At 34.6% G+C, this 22,273-nt stretch overlaps 2 protein-coding genes across 2 annotated transcripts in view; both read right to left on the reverse strand.

Annotated features, from left to right (window-relative positions):
• Positions 1 to 9,141, reverse strand: part of LOC117338655 (maestro heat-like repeat-containing protein family member 1) — a 64,448-nt gene extending 55,307 nt beyond the window's left edge. Inside the window, 4 exon segments of the mRNA XM_033900016.1 lie at positions 3,587 to 3,749; positions 4,184 to 4,315; positions 5,297 to 5,442; positions 8,983 to 9,141. Of these exon segments, the coding sequence (XP_033755907.1) occupies positions 3,587 to 3,749; positions 4,184 to 4,315; positions 5,297 to 5,442; positions 8,983 to 9,040 (499 nt within the window). The 5' untranslated portion in view covers positions 9,041 to 9,141.
• Positions 9,142 to 10,611: 1,470 nt separating this feature from the next.
• The window catches only part of LOC117337362 (membrane-bound transcription factor site-1 protease-like), a 38,383-nt gene continuing 26,721 nt past the window's right edge, over positions 10,612 to 22,273 (reverse strand). Inside the window, 7 exon segments of the mRNA XM_033898320.1 lie at positions 10,612 to 16,959; positions 17,651 to 17,777; positions 18,260 to 18,379; positions 19,379 to 19,522; positions 20,197 to 20,274; positions 21,070 to 21,113; positions 21,793 to 21,873. Coding sequence (XP_033754211.1) covers positions 16,629 to 16,959; positions 17,651 to 17,777; positions 18,260 to 18,379; positions 19,379 to 19,522; positions 20,197 to 20,274; positions 21,070 to 21,113; positions 21,793 to 21,873 — 925 coding nt within the window. The 3' untranslated portion in view covers positions 10,612 to 16,628.

Genomic DNA, 22,273 nt, shown 5'->3' on the forward strand with positions numbered 1-22,273 from the left:
ATGGACTTATTATACCAGACATGTGCTTATTATACCAGACATGGACTTATTATACCAGATATTGACTTATTATACCAGACATCGACTTATTATACCAGACATGGACTTATTATATCAGACATGGACTTATTATATCAGACATGGACTTATTATACCAGACATGGACTTATTATACCAGACATGGACTTATTATACCAGGCATGGACTTATTATACCAGGCATGGACTTATTATACCAGACATGGACTTATTATACCAGACATGGGCTTATTATACCAGACATCGACTTATTATACCAGACACTGACTTATTATACCAGACATGGACTTATTATACCAGACATGGACTTATTATACCAGACATGGACTTATAACCAGACATGGACTTATTATACCAGACATGGACTTATTATACCAGACATGGACTTATTATACCAGACATGGACTTATTATACCAGACACTGACTTATTATACCAGACACTGACTTATTATACCAGACATGGGCTTATTATACCAGGCATGGACTTATTATACCAGGCATGGACTTATTATACCAGACATGGACTTATTATATCAGCCATGGGCTTATTATACCAGGCATGGACTTATTATACCAGACATGGACTTATTATACCAGACATGGACTTATTATACCAGACATGGACTTATTATACCAGACATGGGCTTATTATACCAGACATGGACTTATTATATCAGACATGGGCTTATTATACCAGGCATGGACTTATTATACCAGACATGGACTTATTATACCAGACATGGACTTATTATACCAGACATGGACTTATTATACCAGACATGGACTTATTATACCAGACATGGACTTATTATACCAGACATGGACTTATTATACCAGACATGGACTTATTATACCAGACATGGACTTATAACCAGACATGGACTTATTATACCAGACATGGACTTATTATACCAGACATGGACTTATTATACCAGACATGGACTTATTATACCAGACATGGACTCATTATACCAGACATGGACTTATTATACCAGACACCGACTTATTATACCAGACATGGACTTATTATACCAGACATGGACTTATTATACCAGACACTGACTTATTATACCAGACACTGACTTATTATACCAGACATGGACTTATTATATCAGACATGGACTTATTATACCAGACACCGACTTATTATACCAGATATGGACTTATTATACCAGACATGGACTTATTATACCAGACATGGACTTATTATACCAGACATCGACTTATTATACCAGACATGGACTTATTATATCAGACATGGACTTATTATACCAGACATGGGCTTATTATATCAGACATGGACTTATTATACCAGACATGGACTTATTATACCAGACATGGACTTATTATACCAGGAATGGACTTATTATACCAGACATGGACTTATTACCAGACATGGACTTATTATACCAGACACCGACTTATTATACCAGACATGGACTTATTATACCAGACATGGACTTATTATACCAGACATGGACTTTTTATACCAGACATGGACTTATTATACCAGACATTGGCTTATTATACCAGACATGGACTTATTATACCAGACATGTGCTTATTATACCAGACATGGACTTATTATACCAGACATTGACTTATTATACCAGACATTGACTTATTATACCAGACATGGACTTATTATACCAGACATTGGCTTATTATACCAGACATGGACTTATTATACCAGACATGGACTTATTATACCAGACATGGACTTATTATACCAGACATGGACTTATTATACCAGACATGGACTTATTATACCAGACACCGACTTATTATACCAGACATGGACTTATTATACCAGACATGGACTTATTATACCAGACATGGGCTTATTATACCAGACATGGGCTTATTATACCAGACACCGACTTATTATACAAGGCATGGACTTATTATACCAGACATGGGCTTATTATACCAGGCATGGACTTATTATACCAGATATGGAATTATTATACCAGACACCGATTTATTATACCAGATATGTGCCTATTATACCAGACACCGACTTATTATACCAGATATGGGCTTATTATACCAGACATGGACTTATTATACCAGACATGGACTCATTATACCAGACATGGGCTTATTATACCAGACATGGGCTTATTATATCAGATATGGAATTATTATACCAGACACCGACTTATTATACCAGACATGGACTTATTATACCAGACATGGACTTATTATACCAGACATGGACTTATTATACCAGACATGGACTTATTATACCAGACATGGGCTTATTATACCAGACATGGACTTATTATACCAGACATGGACTCATTATACCAGACATGGGCTTATTATACCAGACATGGGCTTATTATATCAGATATGGAATTATTATACCAGACACCGACTTATTATACCAGACATGGACTTATTATACCAGACATGGACTTATTATACCAGACATGGACTTATTATACCAGACATGGACTTATTATACCAGACATGGACTCATTATACCAGACATGGGCTTATTATACCAGACATGGGCTTATTATATCAGATATGGAATTATTATACCAGACACCGACTTATTATACCAGACATGGACTTATTATACCAGACATGGACTTATTATACCAGACATGGACTTATTATACCAGACATGGACTTATTATACCAGACATGGGCTTATTATACCAGACATGGACTTATTATACCAGACATGGACTTATTACCAGACATGGACTTATTATACCAGACATGGACTTATTATACCAGGCATGGACTTATTATACCAGACATGGGCTTATTATACCAGACATGGACTTATTATACCAGACATGGACTTATTATATCAGATATGGAATTATTATACCAGACATGGGCTTATTATACCAGACATGGAATTATTATACCAGACATGGACTTATTATACCAGATATGGACTTATTATACCAGACATGGACTTATTACTAGACATGGACTTATTAATCCAGACATGGACTTATTATACCAGACATGGACTTATTATACCAGATATGGGCTTATTATACCAGACATGGACTTATTATACCAGACACTGACTTATTATACCAGATATGGGCTTATTATATCAGACATGGACTTATTATACCAGACACCGACTTATTATACCAGATATGGGCTTATTATACCAGACATGGACTTATTATACCAGACATGGACTCATTATACCAGACATGGGCTTATTATACCAGACATGGACTTATTATACCAGACATGGACTTATTATACCAGACATGGACTTATTATACCAGATATGGACTTATTATACCAGACATGGGCTTATTATACCAGACATGGGCTTATTATACCAGACATGGACTTATTATACCAGACATGGACTTATTATACCAGACATGGGCTTATTATACCAGACATGGGCTTATTATATCAGATATGGAATTATTATACCAGACACCGACTTATTATACCAGACATGGGCTTATTATACCAGACATGGACTTATTACACCAGACACCGACTTATTATACCAGACATGGACTTTTTGCAGTATGTAAAATATACTTTGTACCATTGGCCTGGGAAAGGTTGCCGATGGTCTGTACAACAAAAAAGTGGGGAAGCTGGCCAGGCTGGAACCTCTGTAACATCTCGTCCATCACTTCATCACAGTACTTCGTACCTATGGCAACCAAAACACCACTAGCTGCCGTCTGCCAATCGGGCACTACCTCCTATAGTAATATACAAAAAATGTGGCATAAACATGAAAATATTGCACAAAATTGTTTTCAGTACATTTCATAAAATCCAGCACACACCCCAACCCCCACCCCACCCCTAATTCCGGTTAGTCTTGATCACATCCATTTGATTAAAAATTCAAATTTTAATTTTATAATTTAGATTTAAATTTCTTTTACATTCGAATTAGATATTCATAATTAAGTTCCAAATTTGATTCAACAAAAAAATCATCAATTTCAGATACACTGTAATTCTCAAAAATAGCCTGTCCCATAGTATAACCTTTAGCATTAAGGTTAGGGGAGGGATTATTTTTTAGCCACTTTTACTTATTCTAAAACTCATGTTTGATGTAGTAGGGGGCTTATTCATGGATAAATAGAGGATATAGTAAGATCTCTGTTTAACCTTGACCCCTGACCTTTGACAGTGTGAGCTCCAATGCCGCCTGCTTGACAACATCCACTGCCAGACCAGTGTCTATATCATCCAGTTTTTCCTTTATTATCCTCTCCATACACTGTAGCAGCACCACTCGATGTTCCTTCACCAGCTACAACATTACAAAAGCTTAAAAGTTTAAAGAATTTATTAGGATACCAAATTTCAATGCCAAATTTATGCATTCTAAACACAAACAAATAATTGTGGAGCTGAAGCAAATTCCAAATCAAATTGTTATGAATTGTCGTGCAATGGTTGAATAAATTCAAAATATGGAAAAATTCAGAAAAAATCTAATATCTTTGACACTCCAATGTCATATTTTCATACCTAGACCTCTAATGATGAAGATACTGAAAAGTTTGGTGTGATATATATACTGATGAACATAATTTATAGAAGTCTTCATCCCAAAAACTGTAAAATGGGTTTTATAGAAAAAGTTCAAGACCATCTTCGCTAGCCAAGGCTTCTGATTACGTTTCACTTCACGAACCCAGATATAGTGGTGTTTAAACCGTCGCGCCCTGGAATCCAAAGGCATCCAATCAAATCGTGTTTTACATTCAGGCATGGTTTCGCAGTAAACAAAAATTGCGGCACCCAGTACAGAGCTACCTTGTCGACTATGTCATGGCATTTTACCTAAATACAGAGACTACAATCTTCGGGGAAATATTCAGTGTTTGATCAATTGATAGAAGTCATTGATCACATATCTCATCAAAATGACACAAGCCTCCATGTGTGTCTGTAAACATCACCGATGAAGTACATCGATAACGGTCGTTTTGATTGGTCGAAAATTTCATGCATAAAGGGTGGTAATGACTAGACCTCTAATGATAATATATATCAAATAACAGGGGTGTGTAATCAATACTTATGGACTTTGAAGCCTTTCAAAAAATCTACCCCAAAAACTTAAAAAGTTACCTGTAACTGGTGAGCTAACCATGTTAATAATTTTAAAGAAAGATCGTAAAATTAAAAAAAAAAAAAAAAAAAAAAAAGACAGAAAGAAAGAAAAAAAATTTAAACAAAGAACAGCAAATGGTTCATTGTTTTGTGATATTTTTTGTGCTGTTACCTTCGCATGTTTTTTAAGATAGGCGTAGCAGCTGCTGAGGACCAAGGCTGGCTTTCTCTTGCCGAGGTCAAACAGGGCATTACCAATCTGTTCCTGACATTCACCATCGCGGTCGTACGCAGCATCTATCAGAGCCATGGTCAGGTCTGTCAACAAGACAAAGGTTAAAGGTCAAATAACAAGACAAAGGTTAAAGGTCATATAAAGAATAACCAATCTGTTCCTGACATTCACCATCACGGTCGTATGTAGCATCTATCAGAGCCATGGGCAGGTCTGTCAACAAGACAAAGGTTAAAGGTCATCTAGGGCATTACCAATCTGTTTCCGACATTCACCAACACGGCCGTATGCTTCATCTATCAGAGCCATGGTCAAGACAAAGGTTAAAGGTCAAACTGCTCATCAATACAGACCAATTTGGTATACTTACATTCCACCTATGGACCCAGTCTTATCACTATTCCTTTATTTGATGAAATTCCATAGCTTTGAAATTTTCCATAGTAAAGCATTACAGAATTCAGGGAAAATTTCCTTATCTAGGAAAATGTTGGCAGGCCACAGGGCTGCTGGTCTGGACATTCTGACAGCCTGATCAGATTCAAGGCAGCCCAGGGCTGCCGGGCTACTGTTAGTGTTGATCCCTGTTAACATAAGTATCCCAAAATACCGAAGATCACCAAATGTTATAATTGGTAATTGTCATCATAACTGATCAATGTGTCTTTAAATTTGCTCACCTTGTTTCAATGAAGTTATATCAGAGGTCAAAATATAGGTCACCAAACGGCAGAGGTCAAAACTTTTCATGAATGAATAATGATCAATACATTTGTATATAGTTAAACCGTGTTATCTAGAACTCTGACAACTCAAAGGCCTGCTTAACTGTAGACATTCAATTCCAACAGTAAAAACTCTATATAAAATAGACTTGGTTATCTCTTATACTCAGGATAAGTTTGTTCATGGCCCCATTGACTTTGAGATAACAATGTGCAACTGTATTTCATAATTTATTTTTAAAATATTGGTATGTAATAAGTCATGATTAGATAGGTTGTAATATAAGTCACACGAAAACACTCAACATATACATGTTTTACACTACTGTAGATGTTATTCTAATAAGTACATGTAATTAAAAATAATGTTAAATTTAGTCTAGAATTCCACAGAATTAAACGTTTCCTCTGTGTCCAATTTTAACTAGATTGGCAAGGAGTTTTAAATGAAAAGATAAAAGCAACATTTAATTAGATTATGAGAATTTCTATGTACAAAGGGAAATAACTCCAACAAAAAAATGGAATATTGATAGTGATAGAAGGTTCAAACTTGATTTGTAATCTATTTTTATATGAAAATTAAAAGCCATACAAAGATTTAAGCTGATGGGGCAAGCGGTAGTGAAGAAAGATCTTAAAAAGATCTTGTTAATTCTGATAATTTTCTATGTGTTAAGGATCATATCTCTAGCAAAACGTAATATTTACACAGGGTTCAAAGTCAAACTGTAATCCATTTTGACAAAACCACATACTACATATATGTACCAGGTTACAATACATGTAGCAATTAAACAAGCAATAGCTACAAAAAAATGCGAAAGATAGTTAAGTATAGAAATTTCCTAAGTACAAAATACAGCACAAATCAATGTTGACATGCAGTTCAAAAATGAATGTTGACATGCAGTTCAAACTTAATCTATAATCCAATATCATAAAGCTACATACCAAGATACAAATTGATCAGCATGTGTCAGTGAAAAAAAGTCCGGAAAACTATGCAATCTAGGTAAAAGGCAAGTATATATTATCTGCCTGACCCTTGGGTGTGACCCATGTGTTTACCTGGCCAAAGCGTATTGATTAACTTATGTAATAACAGGCCCTTTGGATCTGTGTGACACTTGTGTTGCCTAGCAAACGTGTATTGATTGATTTACGTATGTAGTTATCTATTGACCTTCCTATGTACTTATAATCTGTTGGCCAGCTATTTCCTATGAGATCATGTAATAGTTTTATGTAATAGTTTAACAACTGGCCTGTTCCTATGTATATAAGGAACACTTATACCTGTTAACTGCGTCAGTCTACCTGGGAGTCAGAGTAACAACATCTATGCTCTGTCTCCGTATAAATATATTGTGAGAACAATAATGAAAAATTAAGTAAGTAACGTATAAATGTAAATTGAGAATATTATAAAGTTGTGTGTGACATAGAAATTAAGTAAGTAACGTATAGTGTAAGGTGGGAATATTGAAACATGTGTGACATAGAAACTTAATGTGAGAACATATTGTATCGAGAATAATTATGTGAGATGTCTCTCTACACTATACAAACGTGTACGCTGCGAGTGTGTTGTGTGTCTGTACATATGGTATTGTTTTTCCTGTCTGCACTGTATATATATGCACTGTACTGATAAACCAAATGGTTTAAAGTAATAAAGAACTGAACTGAACCGAATAAAACTTCATTCATCTATACGTGTGTCCAGACCTTTCATTTTCAACACCACATCATTCATCTATAAGACAACATCCCATTTATTAATAAGCAGTTAACAACACTTCACCTGCAATAAATGATGCAACATCTGTTGCTGACATGATAACATTGGGCAAGTCATCAAGTGAGTGAAATATTCATTTATGGTATATTGTGATTCTTATATTATTTCATCCAATATACCTTTAAAGCTCAAGGTACATTTCTGTCACCAGTTGAAAGTCACAAATCCCTGTTTTTTGAAAAGACAGTAGATAAAAGCAGGCAATCTTTAAAGGCGATATCAACATCAGATTCCTTCGGATAAGTCAAGTCATTGCAGTTTTCCTTTCCAGTTACATTTGGCACCCAACTAATTACATGTTTACACATAGATCTCTAGGGGCATAACTGAGGTGTATTCATGGTTTTGAGGTCAAAGACATTGTTCAAGGAGGGAGGAATGTTGACTAACAAAATTGCAATGAACCAGAAAAGGTCAAATGTCTTGAGTGTCTGTCTGAACTTCAAAGCTCTTTCAAATTGGTTTCAGTCTCTATATCTGGTCATTTCAATTTCCCTCCTAAATAATAAAATCTATACATGTCTCTGTGATCTTCTTCTTCTTCAAAGGTTTGAGTGCAATTGGCCCTGGGTGGCATATGTTAAAACAATACACATATATTGTTATTTATTATAAGAAAACCAAGACAAGTGAAACATTAGGGAGTGTTGTAGTTACATTTAGTAAGGGCAGATCTGAAAGAGTTCATGTTTGGATCCTGTGCTAGAGATCCTGTCTTTTTGGCAAGTGAACATAAAGAAACTCCCTAACCAATACAGATACATTCGGGACTATCAGTGCATGCCCTCGGTACGTGATAATGCCACCTTCTGTCGTACCGTCAGAAGATCATGTTATGTTCATAATGCAAACACAGGGATTTGTAATAAAATAAATAGTTGTGAGATCTGTATATATGTGTAATTGTAGAATTGCAGAAAAATAAAAACATAATGTAGACCGGCAGGAGGCGATACTTATATATACATAAAAAAAGAACAGCGGTCACACGCAGACAGCGTTCGATAGTTGTTTTTTGTTTCCTGCGAAATCGATGTAAGGTCTGGATATGAGGCCGGTGTTTTAACGGTGTGTCGTCTGCATTGAATACCCACCATCGACCTGACCTCCCGTGCTGCGAATCATATCTTCGTCTGGTCCAGGCATGATCATCTACAGCATGTCACACCTGCACTAATTAGTATTTTACGGTAAACAGAAACTCCCCTAACTCTTCCTCATCATGTGATGGTTTGTTGACTTCCGGGTCAAAAGGGAGACTACTCTATACCTCTATACGAACCAGAACGATTTACCGTACTCACTGTGATAAGAGTTCTACTTTACGTACTATATTTATTATACAAAATTTTGGGCATGCGTGCAGATAAAATAGGAAACAAACAAAAAATAAATAAATAAATCTAAAAAAAAAAAACCAGTTTGTTTAATCTTTTGTTGAGCTGAGTTTAAGTTTAATGAGATTTTTGGTTCTTTTATTTTCAAGAAAATCAAATTTAATTGATTTTTAGATTCTTTATCAATTGCAACTTTCTCTTTTACACTTAAGGATGAACTTGTAAAATCAACATATCATTCACTAGATAGTTCTATCGTCAAAATATTTTAAATATGTAAATATATGTATATAAATCCGGAATGTAATTAATGATTTTGCCAAAATGGAGCGAAAATGAAATGAGCCATAAATCTTTCTTAAACAGGAAAGAGAGTAGTGTGCCTCCACCGAGGATCATACCCGCAACCCTCGGCTTACTGCTAAAGGGAAATTCCCTCTAGCGCGAAGCTCATAGAGACGACAGTATCACTATGTACACTATTTACAATTAATACAATGTCTTGGTAAAATCGAAGGAACACTACAAGCTATTTGAGTTCCTTCACATTGTAGTTTACCAATGACTAGGACCAGGGGTCAAAAAGGAACATGCCTGCTCTATCCGAGTGCGTGTCTTAAAACTAAATAAAACTGTATGTCTGTAATTTCTCTCAAATAAATTATTAACATTGGCATAGCATCTTAGTTAAATCAATTGATCATCTTCTTGATCTAGCTGCTATTTTGTAAAATACATTCAGCCATCATAACAGATAAATTATTGTACAGCTGGTTATTTTCGCAGGTCAAAATTTTCACAATTTTCATATAAAATCAGTAGAAAATAAGTCTCTGATGAAATGAAACAATTAAATTTTAACAAATTAAACTTTTGTGACCTGGCTGTAACAGGGTACATTGTATGTAATTTTCGAGAATACTGCTCCGGATGTTGAATAATATTTATTTTTGTTTTTTGTAAACATTCATCGACCTGTAACGATCTCCTTTAGTTAAACTGAGCAACCTACCTGTGGGAATCAAACATTCTGCATCAGCTAATGATGGTACAATATGGTGACATTCTTAGAGTTTATTTTAATTAATATTTACATGTCTTATCACCAGTATTTCACAGATAAAATTTCTTGATTATCCCAATGCTTATCTTTTCAGTTTTTGAAAGAATTTACTGTAGGTGCTAAGACAACATTTTCTGGGAGATAAATCCATATTCTAACAACTTGCAAACTAAAAAGTGTTCTTCCTGATATCTAGCTGAGAATGCTGTGGAAAGAACTTTATATCATATCCGTGTTTTCCCTATCTTTGGACCTCGTCACTACAGAGTTTGAGAAAGTCCGCAGCCTTGTTATCACTGAAATCAAAATAATAAACACCAATATTTCATTTACTTCCATTTTATTATTTTTTGTATGTTGTTTTTATTTCTGTTTTTTTACATATTTCAAATATGCTTCCATATTGGGTACAATTTAATCATTCTTCCAATTGCATAGGCCACACCACAAATTAACATTAAAGTTCATACAACAGTTTAAATTAGCGAAGACATTTCTATAAACCCATTAATGACTAACATAATACCACTACATAACATCTAGTTGAAAACATTTAAAAGTATTTTAGTTGTAAGACATGTATTAAAGTGAAAGAATTTGCATGGAATAAAAAGAAGTCTATGGTGATGTAAACAATGAAGTACAGCTGTATATATAGAATAAAATTTCACTGGTCTAAATTTTAGCAGATGTCCCAGTCGAAAGTACATAGTTCATATGTATCAAATTTCATGTAACCATTCTGCAGTAATGCAAATAAGCACTATAAAATACTTTTGTATTTATTAAAATTTTTTTTTTTTGTTACACACAATGTTCCTTGAAAAAAAAAAAAAAAAAATATTGGGAAATTATATTTGTATTATATTCAATGACCACAATTTTAGAGAAATGAAATTCTATGTGAATATCAACTATACAGTATATATATGGTGGGATGCCATATATAAAAATACATATAAATACAAATTTAAATACAAATTTTTTGTGTCAAGGAGTTACAGGTAGTTTTGTCCCCCCCCCCCCCCCCCCCCCCCCCCCCCCTTCCTTTCTCTGATACTTCATACTTCATTTTTACCCTACACAGCATGAAGTTTAACAACCAAGAACTTACTAGAATTTGTTTTTTTCAATATTGTGAATTTATTTTTAAACCTTCATGTTTTCCCATGCTGTGTTCAATACAAATGCTAACAAAAAAGATGTATATTCATATCTGGTACATATTTTAGCTGACTACCATGTATGCTCCCACTTTAAATCATATCATTTTGAGTCACTCATTAAACATTTAAACATGCGATGTAGACCACGGAAATTTGGCACAAATTCCCAAATCATAGTCCATATTTCAATAATATGTAAAATTGGAGTATATGTTCACCTTACTAGCTCAGGTGGGTGAGAAACTTCCCTTTAACTAGTGGTAAAATGTTCCTTAGAGAGTGAGAGTTCACTAACACGAGTCTCAGCATGGCCAGGGTATTTTCATTACACCTTCCTATTACAGACTTGGTGTTGATCACTCCAAGTGCCAGCTGCAGGAGACAGGTTTTCTAGGAGCTAAAGAACCCAGGCTGAGATTGTATTCAGGATGAAAACTTTGTGAGGTAGGAGCTAGCGTACCATATTTGGCATAATAAGCGCCCGGGCGCTTAAAAACGTCGTTAGAGAGAGGGCGTTTATCAAGGTAACTTAATCTATGTTGTGAAGAAAAAGTCAAAGAAAAAATTTGATACATTGTGACCAGATATCTAAGATTTAGGGGGAGTCTATTTTGATCACCAAACTAAAGTCTCTACATATAAATGTAAGTAATACAACATATTTTGAAGTGGTTTCACGATTAGGAGTGGCGTTGATATACATATGTAATTTCAATTTCTCTGTCGGAAAGGGTAGGGGCACTTAAATGGGGAGAGGTGTTAATTGCGGCGAATACGGTAATAGTGGAGAGTGTATGTCACCTTAATAGCTCAAGCTGGATGTTAAATCCCTTTATAGCCTAGTGGTAAGATTTTGGCTTAGAGAGCTAGAGATCGCTAGTCCAAGCCCCAGACAGGATATTTTTCATTACTCCTTCCTTTTACATATATAAATACCTTATATAAAGACTGTATATTGGAAATTTGTGCAAAATCCCTTTTATATACAATAGCAACAACAGTTACAAATATTACCAGGACACAGACATATAAACAACTGTCAATCTGCACTTCAATGATCTTAAGACCCCCTTGTTAAATACAATATTCAAATATTCACTTTACAAATACAGTGTATAGGACTCCAGACCAAAATTATTCAGGCTCAAATAATTTAAATTAACATTTTTTCAATTACTTAAATAACATTTAAATTCACTCTTTCTTTTCCCCAAAAGTAATTCAATTAAAAGTCTTTGATTTCATTAATAAAGAAAGTTTAAAATTCTCTAAACACAATATATTAGCAGGTTTATAAAGATATAGAAGCAAAATAAAGTTCACTATTGCACATCGAGACCACACCGATCTTGTGTGGATTCTGTCTACCTACACTGCATAAAAAACAGACTTTTCATATAAATACTGATACATATTTTAAAAAATTTATATTGAAACTATTTAAAAATAATTTCCCCCATTTGGCCATTGTTCAACCCCCAAAACAATAAATAAAAATATTTTTCAATAAATATGCCTATGATTTCAACTTTCCCACAGAAATGATGATTCATTACTTGTACAAATTTTAAAGCAAACATATTCCTCCGTTTTTGTACAAAGCAAATTAGTTATGACATAATAAGCTTTCAAAATTTATCAAAAATGAAAACCTGACAATAATGACACCTGTTGTGAACGACAGTGACATTAACTGATGACAGTACAATTCAGAAGCTTTCTCTCCCTCTTTCTTAATTTATTATTTATTGAATATGACAAACCGCCTTTTCTCACAAAATGCTTCCACATCATTTGCCAGAGATGAAAATGACCTGCATAAAAAATTGTTGATTTTTCTTAAAAAATCTTACAGTTGGATCATCTTGCAGAATAAAAAAGAAGCATATTAAGCAATATACAATTGTATAGCCTTATTTGTATTCATTGTGATTAGTGCTTTAATGCATAGTGAAACCTCCATAACCTGGAGCCTGAGGACCAGAACATTTCTCAGTTTCCAAATGTATTTTAAGGAATTGCATATACAAATGTCATTTGCCAGAGTTAAATCTATGAAGCAGAATGTGACATTACTGAGAATGTGATATAAAGCATAATGTGACTTTATGCAGAATATGATATAAAACATACTGTGACATTATGCAGAATGTGATATAAAACAGAATGTGACATTAAGCAGAATGTGATATAAAACACAATGTGACTTTATGCAGAATGTGATATAAAGCATAATGTAACATTATGCAGTATGTGATATAAAGGATAATGTGACATTATGCAGAATGTGATATTAAGCAGAATGTGACATTATGCAGAATGTGATATAAAGCATAATGGGACATTATGCAGTATGTGATATAAAGCATAATGTAACATTATGCAGTATGTGATATAAAGGATAATGTGACATTATGCAGAATGTGATATTAAGCAGAATGTGACATTATGCAGAATGTGATATAAAGCATAATGTGACATTATGCAGAATGTGATATAAAGCATTATGGGACATTATGCAGTATGTGATATAAAGCATAATGTGACTTTATGCAGAATGTGATATAAAGCATAATGTGACATTATGCAGAATGTGATATAAAGCAGAATGTGATATTATGCAGAATGTGATATAAAGCATAATGTGACATTATGCAGAATGTGATATAAAACACAATGTGACATTATGCAGAATGTGATATAAAGCATAATGTGACATTATGCAGAATGTGATATAAAAACAGAATGTGACATTATGCAGAATGTGATACAAAGCAGAATGTGACATTACAGAATTATATGATATAGCAAGAATGTGACATTATGCAGTATATCGTATTAACTGAAATGCTTTCTCAATGAAAATTTCAAGTTCATGTGTATGTATAATTGATTATGTAGTATATAGTAAATATAAACAATTCACCCGATGTATCATTCAGACATGACCAAAATGTTATTTTTTATTCCAGTGGTTTGTAGTATTTAAGGACAGTGATCAGAAAGAAAAATCATCATACAGGTTTAGGGATGAATTATATATTCTGCGACTAATTGTCTCATATCAGAAGTTTGAACAGAGTAGAAAAAATCTCAACTATATACATTTAAACCTGTGTTCATGTTGCACTTAGATTACATAAGTCATGTTACACTCATTTGTAGGTGGGGAAATCTAACTAGTTACAAATGAATATTGTGAGATAAAACTCTGATGCAGTTGGCAGGTTTGGAATTATGCACATTATAAATTTATACAATAAATATAAAATTCTGACACTCACACATTTGCAGTTTCATACTTGTAAATCATAGTCAGTAGCACAATATTTTTTTTTAAATTCAGTAAGTTACCTTAAATATCAACATCATAATTATTTAATCACTAAGTCCCTCATTTTCACTACGGACTTAATAAAAAACCACAGGAATCAATTAAAACCCCTCATATAACGAGGACACAGTAGTAGTGAGTACACAATCCACTAATGAATAAATATAATGACAGTGTAGCATGTTTTACTTTCATTTTGCAAAATGTCGATTTTCAAATAAATAATTTATGCATTGAGCGCAGACAGCAAATTTCAGTTAAGGTAGAGATGCTCAGTTGTATCTCAAATGAAGATGATATCCAGTGTGTTAAGTATTTTTGTTATCTATAATTTCTTTATTTACATTTCTTTGCTGTATTTATCAAAAAACACTTCCATAATTTTTATTTTTTCTCAAAACATTAAGTGCAACACAAATTTAAACTGAATCTGTAAACCTCTATCGATATTTACTAAATTTACTTTAAAATTAACATTACTTAAGAGTATTTACAAGGTGTTTAGATTTCTTCAAATGCCTGAAACTTTAAACAAGATGCTGTGCTTCACATTGTCAGTTGGCATCAACCTTTGTTGAAAATGAAGGACAATTGGCGATTGTAAAATTGTATTGATGAGAGTAGAAAATTGTCATGGACCTACCACAATGTTTCTAATGCATAATTTTACAGAATCTGATGATTATCACACCCCGGTCCTTGAATAGGTACAAAAACAATAAAATTAGAACTTGAAAATAATGTTTCAACATTTTGTTTGTTTGCTGGGTTAATCACCCCATGAACAGCCACGGTCATTTTGAGGGTATCCTTGTAGCAGTTGGTGACTACCTCACTACACATACAAGAGGTCAGTCTCATGCCACCCAGAGCAATAAGGGTAAAGTGTCTTGCTCAAGGACACAACCATGACAGTACAGATTGGCCCGTTTCTCAGATTCCTCAGAAACACAAACCGACACGGTTAGGGAGAGTCTAAGCATACATCTCGGATCTTTACCCGAGATTACGTGGCCAGAACTTTGACCGACTGAGCTTTCGTGGCCCCTACGTTTCAATGTTTGTATGGAATGGAAATTCAGCGAGATTCCCTACCTTAAGCATCTACTGCCAACTTTAGTATCACACAAACTTATTTCATAATTTATTCACAGAAACTGTAACAATCAGACATACGAGTACAGACAAATGTTAATTAATATAAGTGCAAAAAAAAAAAGAAGAAAAGTATCCTTTCTAAATTATGTTTGCTAAAAAAGTTATCTAATTACATTTACTGATGATTAATTTCATTTAGTGTCTGTTGTGAGAATTTATCAGTTAAATATACAATTTAACAATGAAACCACAATGCATGTACTTGAAAATGTTGTACTATTCTGAAATGGTAAAATCTTGCAGAAAAATCACACATTCTGCTCAAATATCAAAGAATTCATTTCAAAATTGATTCTATATTTAACACTGTGACCAACATGGCACTAATCGGATTCTCAAGTTTTGTTACAAAATTCAGAAAACCAACCATGCATCTGTTGCCATACACAAATGCACACGTTTGTTCTCAACACATGCTTACACACTGTACCTTCAACACACAGGTACACATATGGCTGTCAATCACACAGGTACACACATGGCTGTCAATCACACAGGTACACACATGGCTGTCAATCACACAGGTACACATACGGCTGTCAATCACACAGGTACACATATGACTGTCAATCACACAGGTACACACATGGCTGTCAATCACACAGGTACACACAGAGCTATCCTTGAAACACACAAATCAGAATCTCTCACAGAGCCACACTCTCCTAACAAACAGTTAACATCATACACTCGGCACTTTCCCGGTAAATATTTGGTGAAACTTTTTTAATCTTGGACGCCTCTTTTTAGGCTTTGAGCGACTTTTATAGTACTGGTTGAGAAGGAAAAGAAGCACAAGTCCTGTGGCGACAAAGGCCACAACTGGGAAAACACTGTTAGAGTCTACATCCTGGAGCTGATTAGCTGGTTTCATCAGTGGGTCCGCCTGGAATCCACCGGACTCCTTCACCATCCCCATATTGGGCATCAGGTCACTGTCTCGTCGGTCAATCCCAGGAGGCACAGGAATGTCTAGTCCAGTTGACAGCAGTTTCTGTTGCTGGTACAGATTTCTGTCAATCAAAAATCACTATATCATTACCTACATGCATCATTAATTGTGTCCATATTTCAATATCAATTTCTGATATGAGCATTAGGGATAATATTGGAACACTGACAGGTCATCGAAGGCCTCTGCCATGTGCTTGAACATTACAGACCCTGCGAACCAAAATTGATGAGGAGGATCATTTCTGTCTGGGAAAATGTGTAACTGTCTCACTTCCAAATTTATATTACTAAAAATTCTGAACTCAAGTGAGATAATGAAATAATAAGTACTTTAATTTGCATATTTCTTAACATTTATCTTCAGATCAGAAATTATTGTTCATGTAAGGATTTTCGTAACACAACCAATGGATGTTTATGCGTGATGTTTCGATGACTAGTACGGTATGTACACTGTCACCTCTGATAGATATTAGTATTAGTCATCGAAATGTCACATATAAAAATCCATTGGTTGAGTAATAAAAATCTAAATATTTTTGCATATTTGAACCCTGTTTACTCCTGCTAGCTTTCTGATATAATCATACAAGAAGAGTTTGGGAATTTCTATCAAAAAAATCTTACCTTTGTCAGACAAATCAGATATGTCTGTATTCACAAAACATCTATAAGGACACAGTATCTTTAATACATGCATGAGGAGAGGAAAGATTTATCAAGAAAGACAATTTAAGCCAAGGTACTTACGAAGGAGCAGAAACATTCAAGGGATGTGCTACTGTCCAGATCAGTCTTGGACACTGAGGTAGAGGTCGTGACCTCGGTGACCCAAGGTGACCTTCTAGCACTTTTGAATAACGATGCAGGTGATTCCCTGTAAAATAAAAATCAAGACAAATTATATACATTGTATACCGAGGGTACAGTCAATTTGCCCAATGACCAAGGTCATGCCCAATGACGAAGGTCATGGAAATTTTAATGTTAGTTACTGTAGAAGTAGTGCATTTTAAAAAAAGAGTAAAATTTCAAAGCTAAAATTATAGTGATCAGAAGGTTGTACTTCAGTAAAAGAAATACAAAAAATACCCTGAATCTTAAAGATTCAATTCATGATGGACAAGATATACTGTAAATATTATATTTTAGTGGTAATTTTAATTCAGCGCTTTTCGTGTCAAACCCCTCCGCTAAATTATGATTATGCTAATAGCAGAAACTAATCTGGGTGTGCAAAATTTGCTAATCTATTTCAATTGAGTTATGCTCCAAAATATGTGTTTACAATTCCCAGACTATGAGTGAACGGGCCCAGTTTGCTGTGAATCGATGTATACTTAAGTTAATGCTAGTTACCCTCCATTCTGAGTGGCAGCTCTGCAGGAGGCAAAATGGACTGGTCCGTGCCAGAGAATAGGGGAACAAGGCTGTTGTAGGCTGTGTATTCCAACAGGGCACTTAGTAGCCAGAAACAGTCTGAAACAGGAATATCTGACTGTAAGTATGGACATATATATAGTAATTACAGTGATAATACGTATGGCTACCTGCAGGACTTTCTCACTAGTTTGAATTGGGAAAGGGCCTTTTTGTCTCATTTTGGGAAGAAAATTGGTGAATTGGGAAAGATTTGTTCAGGAATAAACTGCATATTTTGGGAATTTGGCTTAAATATGAAATAATTTCAATTGGGAATGGGGCCCATTTACGGCCCCCAAAAAAAAACAGAAAAAGTCCTGACCTTTGACTTATCAAGTCCAACATAACCAAACATTTCTACTTTAGGATATTGTACTTTTGAAAACAAGTATGGTACTTCTATAGATATCACTCTATATAGAGGGCTTCACATTGTAAAACAGTTAACTGTACAGGGTTATCTCAAACAGTAGAATATTAGTTCATGCATATACAAGGCCTTATACAGCTCTGATAAAGCTAAATTCAAGGCCATTTCAAGACCCTTTTTTTAATTTGCAAGGAATTCACACAGCATAAACAGCATTTTACATTTATGATTTTTGCTATGCCGAATGCTGCACACCTTTTGTGCATAATTTCAAAACTGACTTGTCTGTTTTCTCGAGATCTATCAGTATGAGACACAAAAACAATTTACTTCATCTCTAATAGTCACCTTTGAATTTATGGATCCAAGGTTTCAATGAGTCAATATTCCAATTTGAATTGAAATTACATTTTCATGTTAATCTCTTATGTTACAGTATAAATGACTTGCATACCAACCCTTTCACCCCTACTGACCATATTGGACTTCAAATTATGAAAGAATGGCAGAGTCCACTAAAGTTTCTTGGGGTTGAAAGGGTTAAGGACTTACGTACCAAAGCTGCAAGACTTCAAGGTTTTTCAAGAACACACAGCAAAATTCAAGGATTTTTCAAGACTGTGCATACTGATATTATGACTGATGATAAATACAGATTCCACTAAACCAACATGTCATTTGCTCACCTTTCTGCATGTGACTGTTGTCAAGACAATTTGAGTCCCCAAAAAGGGCAACACGCCCACTTTCTGGAGCTGCTGTGGTTTGGTACAGCCCGAGAATGGCCACGCCCTCCACCGTCTTTGCTTCTCCTTTTAACACTTCATGGCCTACAATACAAAAGAATTTACCAATGTCATATACACAATAAAATTGTTGTTCTATAAATAAAATAGCTTACTCATAACTTACATTTATCAAACCAGCTTACTTAGGTCACAAAGCATTATTCTAGATTTGACCCAACAACCTTAATGACCATGAACTTTGACTTATGACCTTGGATATCAGTCTATGATATTGACCTATGCCATTGATCAATGTCCTTAGACAATACCGTTTGAGCTTGGACATTGCCCTTTGACCTTCGACAATGAACTACGACCTTGAACATTAGCCTATGACAATAGATAATGATAGATGACTATCAAGAGTATATTTTCAGTACCTTCCTTTGATACATTTTCTCCGTCAGGTCCAGATAAACAAACAGAGTCTTGACAGTTTTGTTTTTATTCCACAAATAAGCTGTAGCCTACAAATAAGTCCCCTATTTTCATTTATGCAAAAAGGTCATTTTTAATATTATATAGTAAGCTAAAAATTGTTTGCAAATGAGCCCTCCCCAAACTTTCATATTCAACTTTTAAATTATGGGAAGGGGATTTACTTGAAAATGAATATGGTAACAAACTTTTACACTAGGAGAGGATGCTTATTTGAGGATAAATGAAGCATAATCTGTATTTCATTACTTCCTTATCTTCCTTCCTGTAAAACTTACCTTGATCTTTTAAATTATGGCTCAAAATCACACCATCATCGGGAAACTTGGCAAGGCTTGTTCCAGAGGCATAGTACACTACAATGAACAGAGACCCGTGTATTATACTGGTCAAAATGTCTTAGTTTTTTTGGAAAAGAAAGATTACTGTTATAATATTGTCCTAATAATTATAACACAATCTAAATTTTTACATTAACCAGCAAGGTTTTAAAACATAAACCATCATTTTTTTTATTTTAATGACAGTTTGTATAGCAGCCTGTCTGGTTGGAAGTCTCTAATTAAAAGAATATATACATCAACATTTCTTATAATCATTAAGACTGAGAATTTCATTTGTCTAGCTGAGCTGCATTTAATACCAGAAACTATTGAGTGTATGGATCCTTTAGATATACCTGCCTAGCTAGTGGAGACATATTTTTGCTCTAAAAGCCCAGATATTTTATACTCCACCTGTGTAGAGAGTCAGTTATACAATTTTGTGAGAAGACAATATACTAAACATCAAACAACACTTGTGAGCTATTTTTTTTAATCTATTATCATGTGAATTTACAGGGAACTCAATCAAAATTAAACTAAACTTCGAAATCTCAAAACCTGTATAATCCAGACCTTTCAAATCAGTTGTAAATTCACATTTTTACTCGAAGTTAAGAAGCAGCAGTGAGTAAACACTGTACAATACAGACACCTCCACAAACTGACATTTAATAATGCCTCTCAGCTATTATTCAACCTAGAATGTAAACAGAAAATCTGTCTGCTCTGAACCAAATGAATGTTGAATGGCATTGACTCTGTACATCAGATAAGAAAATCCAATTAAATGGTCATTTTATGAATTAATGGACGTTTAACACTTACTGTCGTGCTCTCCCATCATAAAATCTCCCTCGTACACTTGGTCACTGTAAAACATACAACATTACAAGTAACTGATGACACAACACATAGACTCAACAAGTTAAACAAGTATTGATTGTAATGGGGACCATTACAGATGTCCCCTAAACAACCCCCCTCCTCCCAACAGTCATACCATTGTGTTCGGTATCCATCATTACCTATCTATACCAATTTTCACTTTAATCTGACAATTTCCTAATTTCGACCAATCAGAGGCCTCCATTTCATTACCATGGCAACCAAACTTTCCACTTAGTTTGGGGGACAAAATTACCATCATACACCAGTCCGCTGTTAAACATACAATGTTTTGGGTATAGATACAATGAAACTTGTCATGAACATCCCACTAACCACTGAATTGTTACCGTGATTAAGTGTTAAACTTTGGTGAAATCACATTATCTGTCTGACTACTGTAAGTTTTGAGGGCTAATATTTGGCAATTGTTCCAGTTGGAACTACAATTAGTCAAACTTTGTAGGACTAATACTTGATGGTTGTCCCAGTTGGAACAATATCTAGTCAAATTTTGAGGACTAATACTTGATGGTTGTCCAAGTTGGAACTACAACTAATTCAAATTTGTGCAAAAAAATATGTAAAGGGCATTTGGCAGTTGTCCTAGTTTCAAAGTTAAATTTTACGCAAAAATTTTACCGACTATACAGTATGTATTACCTGAAGGCCATTCCAAATGGTGCCAGCAGGTCGTTAGTGGCTGGAAGATTAGCTCCTCCAGTGTCAGGCATCCACCATTGTCTGTAACACAAAGCATCAGGCATAACACCTTAACCTTCTGTAACACAAAGCATCAGGCATAACACCTTAACCTTTTATCTTATTAAGGCCATATACTACAACTGCATATGTTAATATGCTTTTCCAAAGATCTCCAAAATACAAAACCTTAAAAGATACCTGCAAATAACATCTCTAACTTAAAACAAGAAAATGTCTGTAAGACATAATTGCCTCACTGCCACTCAACCCAAACCCAAAAACACAATTTGGTGAGGATCGCATCAGCAGCAGTTCCTGAGATTAGCTAGTTACATTCCATTGGGACGGAACACAATGCGACGGACATGGGTAGCACTAAATGTGCCCCCCCCCCCCCCCCAAATTCATGGTGGGGCATAAAAATCTTAATGATACTCAA

Source organism: Pecten maximus, chromosome 11 (genome assembly GCF_902652985.1).
Source record: "Pecten maximus chromosome 11, xPecMax1.1, whole genome shotgun sequence".
Classification (NCBI taxonomy): domain Eukaryota; kingdom Metazoa; phylum Mollusca; class Bivalvia; order Pectinida; family Pectinidae; genus Pecten; species Pecten maximus.